Here is a 9292-nt window from a genome sequence, read left to right on the forward strand (position 1 = left end):
ATTACATATGCTATGTAAGAGTTTAATAAAGGCTTGCTTCTTAATCAATTGAGTAGAATAATTTTGTATAAGTATCTAGAATCATTAATGTTTTTCACAGCTTGAATTTCAAAGGTGAAAGTAGAAAACTGTTTGTCTTTCAAGAATAGTTTGTATGTATTTTTTTTGGTTTTGCTTTGTTTAGAGTTGCAAACACATTATATGTTGAAGAAATTTATATGTTATAATAGAGAACAAGATTTTTTTAAAGAAATTATTTTTTTGTAAAATTTTTATTCTGAGCAATAAAATTAAAAACTTTAAACTGATTTTTCTTTCTCGGACGATGATGAAAGATTTCAAAACCAACTCTAGTGTTATTCTACACATGTGTACTCTCAAACCTCCAAAGGGTTTTCTCGGGACAAGAGGTTCGAATTAAAAGTTATTTCGTGACACTGTGGCTAACCAATTTCGTCGCGTTGGTTTGACAAGGTTCTAACTGACATTTTTGCCAAAATTGATTTTATCATTTTATTAGACTATTTAAATCATGATGAACAAAATAAACTGAAATTTACAACTACATAGCGCATAACAAGCAAACTGCGAAAGTGCCAAAGTTCTATCTGCAACTTAATTTAACTAATATTTAGTATGACAAGGTTCTAACTAACAATAACTGCATAATCTCTTGCTGGTTTTTATTAACTAACTATTATAATGGAGAATTTTATACCCATCAAAAATCATATAAAAAATAAGCCTGAAAATCAACAAAAAGTGTTCTAATTTGATACCGATGTAGAATAAAATACCATTAAAGATATTATTTGAAAATTAAAAAAAAATCTTTTTTATAACGTTACTCAAATTGACACCATGTGCCAATGTGACAGGTCCTGTCACATTACGAAACAAAATACTGGTTTCGATTAGCATAGAAATAACTGTTATAATTCAAAATAAAAGGGGATTTTTGAGCTAAAGTTATCTTTTTATTTTAAAGTAATGATGTTTTTGCATTAATAAATTTACAAACTTACCGCAGTCAATGTAAGTACAATTCGCCGCGCCATTCCCTTACGGTAAGTCGATCTAACTATATTTTGCAGTACCTACCCCAAAAATTAAGTCAATACTTCTTCATTTTTTTTTACTTATCTACAACGATCAGTCGATATATGTGCACTTTGGAACGTTGATCTTACAAAGTAACTTATTTTAACTTGTTAAATCAAAAAAATCAGTAATATTAAAATTTAAACAACTTGTAATAAAACGTTTTTGTAGCAATAATAAAAACTAGGCTGCGTAATTAAAAAAAGATTTAAAAAATGATTTGAAAATAATTTTTCTGAAAGTTTTTTTCGAAAGTTTGAAAATAAAAAAAAAGACAATTTGAAAAGTATTAATTTTCGTTTTAAGCAAAATATCAACAGAAAATGGAAGGAGTAGTATTTGATATCAAAAGCAGTTATGATAGTGACGAGTTTGTTGCTCCAACCAGTGAAAGCGGCGAAGGCTGTTGTGAATTAAGTACAGGGTTAGTAACCTAATATAACTTTTTTGTGTGACTTTGCCCATGCATTTACATATTAAAATAACTATATTTATAAGCTTCGGAAAAGTTGTTTAAAAAGATTTTTCTTTTTAACATGTTCAAACAGGAAGAAGAGGGGTTTTAATTTAACCAGAACTGCACAAGATTCTAAAGGAAATATTGTAGAAGAAGCTTCTGGAAACAATGCCAATGTTTATGTAGCACAGGCTGAAAGTAATTTTGAGATAGACATGAATGTGCAACCTACGAATGATGCTGAATTAGTGACAAACAAGTGAGCGAAATATGTAGTGTTCCCCCTCGATCATCCTCTAAATCATAAATATTTTTAAATATATTTATGGTTTGTTTTTATCATAAAAGTTTCATCTAAAAAGTGATTTTGATATTAAAGTCTACTATTGTATACAAAGTGAACCATTTTTAACCACTTAAGAATGATTCAATCAGTATATAATAATATACTAGAGATATTATTATCAACTAAGTAATATTACTCTTCTAGGGATCACGTTCAACAAACGATTAAAAAAAAAGTCCGAAAGCGAATATCTAAACCTGAAACCTGGGGATGTAATAAAAGAAAAAAGGCATAGCAAGCTGGTAAAAATTATACAAGTCGAAGAGGAAAACAAGTACCGAATAAGATCATTCAAACAAAAAAAAACTGTCTGGCAAACTGTAAGTACAAATGTACTAAGAAAATATCAGAAGATGAGCGAAACGATATTTTTTTATCATTTTATGCCTTAAATTCAGCTACTGAAAAGAGGCATTTCTTTATTACTTCAACTGATCGCACAACCACTGCTAGACCAAAAAGAAACCACGAGGAAAATAATGATAGTGAAAATGCAAATAAAGAAACTGATGACCACGCTGAAAAGCAAATTTTTTCAAAAAGGAAGCCTATAAATATTTTTTTCATGTAAAAGGAGAAAAAGTTCGTGTTTGCAAAACATTTTACCTAACTACACTGTCAATTTCACAAAAGCCAGTTTACACAGCTCACAATACCAAAGATGTTAAAACAAATACTCCAGCACAAGATCTACGAGGTAAAATCATGAAAGGCAAACGTACACCGCACAGTGATGCCAACTCAGCTAGGGGTCACATAAAATCTTTTCCAACAGTTGAGTCACATTATTGTCGTGTAAGTACCAATAGAGAATACCTTGAGTCACACCTTAATGTTTCAAAAATCTATAATCTTTACAAAGAGAAATGTATAAACGAAAATGTTGAGCCAGTAAAAAAATCTATGTACAGCCATATTTTCTCCACCGAATTCAATCTTGGTTTTCACATTCCCAAAAAGGATAGATGCGACCGTTGCGAGAAGTTTAAAGTTGCTGAAAACACTGATACTATGTCTGAAAAATTGAGAGAAGACTTTGAAAGGCATCAAGTTTTTAAAAAAGAAATGAGAAATATACGTGCTGAAGAAAAAAAAGATAAAAATATTCCGGTTTTACTACTTGACCTTCAAAATGTTATTTTGACTCCGCATGCAGAAATCAGTTCCCTTTTTTATCTGAGAAAGCTAAGCGTGTATAATTTGACAGCTTTTTTTTCAACAACCAAAAAAGTGTACTGTGCATTATGGAATGAATCAATGGCAGGAAGAAGCGGCAATGATCTAGCCAGTGCCTTTTGCAAAATTTTGAGTGATGTGGCAGAGGAAAACGACGTAAGTGACTTAATTACTTGGTCTGACTCCTGCGTTCCTCAAAATCGGAATAGTATATTATCAAATGCTGTGTTACATTTTTTAAGAGACAATCCTAACATTAACTTAATCACTATGAAATATTCCCTTCCAGGTCATTCATGCGTCCAAGAGGTGGATCATGCCCATAGCGAAATTGAAAAGCTCATGAGGAAAACTGATTTTTATAGTCCAATTGGATTGATAAGGATGTTGAAACAAGTCACCAGAATAAATCCTTGTCGTATCATTCAAATGAAACCACATGACTTCAAGGAGTATTCATTAACAACAAAGCTGTTTAATTACAAGTCAGTTCCTTTTTCTAATGTTGCTGTTCTAATATTTAGTTAAACATCTCGCATTATACACTTTAAATCTAGCCATGATCGTAATGGACATATGAACTGTGCGAATGTCAAGTTTAATGAAAAACCTAACAGAAAGAATACAGCAACAAGTCCATCAACTTCCACTGTTTTGAATGTAAAACCAAAGATTCAAAATTGTACAAAGGAACTTGCAGACTTAAAAAAAAAAGATATTAAAGCTGTATTTCCGTTTATGCCTCTCGAGAACAGAGATTACTATCGAGTTGTTCTTCACCTATAAAATAAACATGAAAAACATTTAAGGGTTGTACTTAATGTAATGGTTTTAAAATGTACCAAGAAATGTAGTACAAAAAAAAAAAAAAAAGAGTTAACAAAAATGTTGTAACCTTTGTTTAGCGACTGAAACAATAATCTAATTTAATAAAATTAGCTTTTTGTTATATCATTGTTTCAGATACAAAATTTAAAGTAACTAACTGCCTCAGTCACAAAACTTAAAAGTCACTAACATGTTTCTAACTACCATTAAACAGCAGTTAGAACCTTGTCATAGTGAGAATATGATTATTTCACTATGACAAGGTTCTAACTGCATTTTGGGTGTATTCATTTTTCTATGAAGAGTTAAACATTTTTTAATCAAAAGTAGTAATACTTATAGCAAATGCTTATGTTATCATGAGTAAAAATTATTATCGATGGATTTTAATAATTTTTGGTGGTAGGAACATAACAATTTTTAACATTGATTTTCACAAAACTACTCGCGGATCAGTTAGAACCTTGTCAAACCAACGCGACGATTTCTATAATATACGATTAAATAAAAAGTTAATAACAGTAAAAAAAAAAGTTCTTGCTATGTATTTTTCATCAGAAAAATAAATTCATCTTGGCACTTTCAGTTCCAAATCCTAAGTTGTTGGTAAACAACGGTTGGTCATATGTACCACTTAAGTGATCAAGACAATTTCTCTTGATTTCTCCATTTTAACAGATTCCATTTGAATTAAAATACATGCAAATGTTCTAGAAAATGCAGAATCTTATTTTGACGCTTTTTGGGGATGATACTATACTACAATGTATTTTTATTTATCTTTTTACTAATACTTTAATGAAAATAATGGTTTTTTTTTAAAAATACTGAGAAAATTACTTTAAACAAAATTAGTTTTCTCAATACTAATACTACATAATACTATGTGTGTGTGTATATATATATATATATATATATATATATATATATATATACCTACACATATATATACCATTTGCATATGTAAGTATACCATTTACATATGTAAGTCAATAGAGATCACATATGGAGACAGGTCTTCTAAAATTATTGGGCCACTTATAGAAACAGAAAAGAAAACTTTTAAAAACCATTGATAGCATCTTGCTCATTAACACATGAAAAAGAACAAAGTTTAACGTTAAACAAAAATCTCTTAATAAAAAAAAAATACAAAAAAGCAATATAATGAAATTCATGATCTTGATAAAGAACTAATGCAAAAACAAATAGAAATAGATGATATAAAAAAAACTCTCTCCAGAAAAAGCAACAATACAAACAAAACTTTGTGAAAATTTTCACAGTTAAAATTTTCACAAAGTTTTAAAAAAGCAACACAACAGAATTATTCTATGTGAGGATTATTATTTTCTAACAATATCAGATCCAAATTGTTTTTGGAATGTTTTAATTTATCACTTTATTTTTTAGTGAAATTGTTTTTTTCATATATAATAATATTTTAAAATATAAAATGTAATTCTTTTGAAATAATATGTATTATAAATATTTGAAAATAATGTTTTTGTTATTAGACCCTTTATCCATTATCAGACACAAATTTTTTTTAAAAAAAATAAGTCTGAACTTTGACTTTTGCTTTGTTTCTGCAAAAATATCTTTAGTGAATGCTTTAGCACCACATTCTTCATTGCTATTTTGTATTTCATTGCCTCCACAATAATCATTTTGTAGAAGGGCAATGTTGTGAAGCACAAAACAGGATATTATTATAGCTATGGAATTTTGCAGTTTTGTTCCTAAGGGAATGTTAAGGCAAAGGTATTGTTTTTTTTTGATATACCAAAACAATATTCAACAACAACATTCAACATGTGTGTTCTTCTCAAGCTGTAATTGTATCTGATTTCATTTTCATTTTTGGGTTAGAAAAAGGTGTCATTAAATATCGTTTATAAGGATAGCCAGAATCACCTGAAACATGAACATGTTGGCGAGCTTCTAAAACTTGTTTAATAGCTGAGTTAGCAAAAACAAATGAATCCTGAACAATTCCAGGCCATTGAACACAAGCAGATAAAATTTCATTTGAAGCACCTGCAATGACCTGGCAATTCAAAAAAAAATCCCTTTTTGTTTCGATAAATTTCTGCGCTTTCTACACAAGGAATTATTATAGGAATATGTGTTCATTAATTGCTTCTATACATCCTGGGAATCCTTGAATTTGGTAGAATCTAAATAATGGTTGATAAATATAAATATTTTCTTTATCTAAGAAAAGTTTGAAGTTTGTATGAAATAGCAAAATCAGATATCCATGAAAACTTATAATCACTTTTGCTGAATTATCAAAGAATCAGCTTCTGTTGGAAACTTTATGTACTGATATCTTTTGTTAGCCATTTGAATTGAAATGTTCTAAACCACTGGACAACCAGTTGAGTTTCAGCTCTTCCAAATCTCCTATTATTCCCTAAAAGAGTTTATTTATTGTTATAATCATTTGTTGGTATGAAATGTTATTATTTAAAAACGTAATGTAAAATCTACAATAAGAAGGTGCCATTTTCTGATACCGTTTCTTGAATATCTACTCACTTGGAATGAACCAGTAGCATAAAACCGAAATGCAATAGCCAGTTGTTGTACAGTTGAAAGAGGGCACCCTCGATTGTTAACATTGTTGTTAATAATGTCATTAGCTAATATTAAAAAGGTTTTTTTGGAAAATCTGTAGCACCTTTTAAATTCTATACCGTGGTAAACTTCTAAAGGATTAGCTCTGTCAATAATAAACCTTGGTATGTGACTTGGGATATTTTTTCTTTTTCTTCTTCTAAAATTCAGCTCATACCGATTCATTTTTGAACATTTAAAAAAAAGTTTTTTTTAATACTTCATGTAATTGTAACAGCCTTTTATAATGCTATGATGTTCGACATTTCAAAAAGCTAACAAACATTTCTAATGGCATCAAAATATAACATGTTGAATCATTACATACGAGTTACAGGATGTTTTAAAAGACACACGTTTTCGCAATGTTAGTATTCAGTTTTCTGTAATGAATTCATTTAAAAATATACTTTCACAATGTAACCTTCTAAATTAATTAGGTCAATATGCCCAAGTAACTACTTTTGCTTGTTAAAAACTCATTTTCATACTTGCAAAGGTTGTAACAAGTTATATAGTAATAGTAAAGTTTTGTTACGCATCAGCAAAATGATAATGGCGGTCTGTTTTTTTTTTCAAGCTTGGTTTCAAGATTGGTCTGGAGCAGACTTGAAAAAATGACTTGAAAATTCAAAAATTCTCTTTTTTCAAATCTGACTTCAGTTCAAGCTCGCTTCTTGCATTCCATTCAAGTAAGACTTGAGATTTGAAGTCTGACTTGAAATTTCAAGCCGGGTTCTTGCATTCGGAAGGAATTTTTGCTCTCTCAAGTCTGGTTTGAAGTCAGACTTGAAAAAGGTCTACTTTTAGCGTTTTTCAAGTCTGACTTGAGTTGAAGTTCGCTTTGTGCATTCGCTCAAGTCGCACTTAAGGTTTGAAGTTCGGTTCTTGCATTCCACCCTAAAGCTTACGGGATTAAAATTTTTGGGGCTTACCAATATGGCGTTTTTGGCGTCAAAAAATAAGAGCTCGTAGTTGCGCTATCCAGTTATTATAGAGATCAGTGACAAATAGATGATTAAGGCAGCGCAGTTCTAGACTTCAGACTCTTTACACTCCTTTGCTTGAGAAAAACAACCTGTCTAATAGGTAGGCATTTAAGTTTAACAAATATTGCTCTTTGCTGACAGGAAGATTTAAATCAGTTTTTGAATTCGATTTAAATCAGTTTGACTTTTTTTTTTTTTTGTTTGTTAGGTTTATTTTTTCTGATTATTTATTAATCATTGCACACTTTAGCTTTTTCAAACTTTGAACATTTAAAAGAAAAAGTGTTAACCAAACGAATTTGTCATTTAAGATTGAACAATTTACAAGTGACATCACCACCTTTTGTTCATCCATATCATTATCATTCATTTGAAATAAGTTGAGACTCAAGACCTTTTGTTCATCCATATCATTATCATTCATTTGAAATAAGTTGAGTTCAAAATTCTAAGATTCTGAAATAAATCTGCAATGCTTTGTATAGCATTTATAGTTTTTTTCTTAAATTGAAATGCCTGTTTTTTTTTAGCTTACAAATTGTTGCTTATTGCTTACTAGTGAGCATTAAAAAATTTTTAGTGAAAAAGTTTGGTTGTTTGAAAATTATTTGAAAAATATTCGAATAACTTCAAAAAGAAATATTTGAATATTCTTATCAAAATACACTAGAGATAAGTTTTACACTCTTTCTTAAAAAAAAAAAAAAAAAAAATTGGCAGGTTTGTTTTTTAAGATATTGTCTACAAAAGCTTTAATCTCAGGTGTCAATTGAACCCAAATATCAATTAAGCCCATTTCTTTGTTACGCTAAAAAAATTAATCTGATGATAATCGGCAGTTTTTAAAAAAGGTGCTTTTGCTATAAAACAAGAGTGCATTGGTGTTATGTTATGTTGCATGAAGTATTGTTTGTTGCCAATTTGAATGGTGTTTACAATTATCTTCTTTCTTGATTCAATCTTCAAAATTTATTAAATATAAAAGAAAAAAGAAAAAAAAGGAAAATGGGAGTTTTAAAAAAATAATCTTGGTTTTCTTCTTTTTTTCGTTCTTTTTTTTGAAAGCAATTCAAATTTACTTTTGAATATATATAACTTTTAATAAGTAAACTAATTTTTATCCGTTAGTAAAAGATGAATGTCACTCATTTAATACAACTGTTACTAATTAATATAGTATCAATCTCATCAAAAAATATAACAACTGTTACCTAAAATTGAAATCACTGTTATCTATATATAAAATATAATATAAATATAATATAATGTAGTTTTCTCCTCTATTTATGCCGTATGCTTTTCCTAAAATAACCTTTAAAAATCTTCATAAATAACCGTAAACACATATTTACAATTCTTTGGTTTTCACTGGTCAAAACTAATAAAACTATTAAATCCATAACGTCATTAAATGTTGAAGAACTTTCCGCAACGGAATTTCATATAAATATAATATAAACATAATATAAATATAATATAAATGTAATGTTTTGTACCAAAAATGAAAAGTTTATGTAAACAGAGACTGGAGTCTCACTGTTTATTTCCTGTATTGGCAGTATCAGAACTTGAATATACACCAATAGTATTGTTAAGTTATATTTGAATCTTCACATATAAATGTAAGTCAATTTTTATTGGTGGCTTTTAAAAGATGTAAAGCAACATTTTAAGCTCACTTAGTGTAGTGATTGCTCTTTCTCTTCAGTGTAAACTCTTGTTACAACAACAATATCAGTATCATTTTTTTCCTGGTCCATAGACAAGACTTAA

General features: G+C 29.0%; 2 protein-coding genes across 4 annotated transcripts in view; both read left to right on the forward strand.

The window, feature by feature from the left end:
- Positions 1–1284: 1284 nt before the first annotated feature.
- LOC149894982 (uncharacterized) lies at positions 1285–2370 on the forward strand. Its single transcript, XM_090072391.1, has 3 exons — positions 1285–1525; positions 1650–1817; positions 2049–2370. The coding sequence occupies exons 1-3, from the start codon at positions 1425–1427 to the stop codon at positions 2137–2139; spliced, it is 360 nt and encodes a 119-aa protein (XP_089928517.1). The 5' UTR covers positions 1285–1424; the 3' UTR covers positions 2140–2370.
- Positions 2371–7432: 5062 nt separating this feature from the next.
- The window catches only part of LOC149894983 (NACHT, LRR and PYD domains-containing protein 12-like), a 23401-nt gene continuing 21541 nt past the window's right edge, over positions 7433–9292 (forward strand). For 2 of the 3 annotated variants that reach the window (XR_016447981.1, XM_090074125.1), the window contains exon 1: positions 7442–7619. The gene's annotated coding sequence lies outside the window, so the exon portion shown is untranslated. Of the gene's footprint in view, positions 7620–9292 lie in introns of all 3 variants that reach the window. The other variant, XM_090074105.1, reaches the window with a different exon arrangement.

This window comes from Hydra viridissima, unplaced genomic scaffold, assembly GCF_058129835.1.
Source record: "Hydra viridissima isolate aposymbiotic clone 2 unplaced genomic scaffold, HvirCarnegie_v1 scaffold_1, whole genome shotgun sequence".
Taxonomy (NCBI): domain Eukaryota; kingdom Metazoa; phylum Cnidaria; class Hydrozoa; order Anthoathecata; family Hydridae; genus Hydra; species Hydra viridissima.

Coding starts and splice junctions, on each gene's coding strand:
- LOC149894982 (XM_090072391.1), top strand. CDS start 1,425: ATGGAAGGAGTAGTATTTGATATCAAAAGCAGTTATGATAGTGACGAG. Junction 1,526..1,649: donor TGTTGTGAATTAAGTACAGG/GTTAGTAACCTA, acceptor ATGTTCAAACAG/GAAGAAGAGGGGTTTTAATT. Junction 1,818..2,048: donor GCTGAATTAGTGACAAACAA/GTGAGCGAAATA, acceptor TTACTCTTCTAG/GGATCACGTTCAACAAACGA.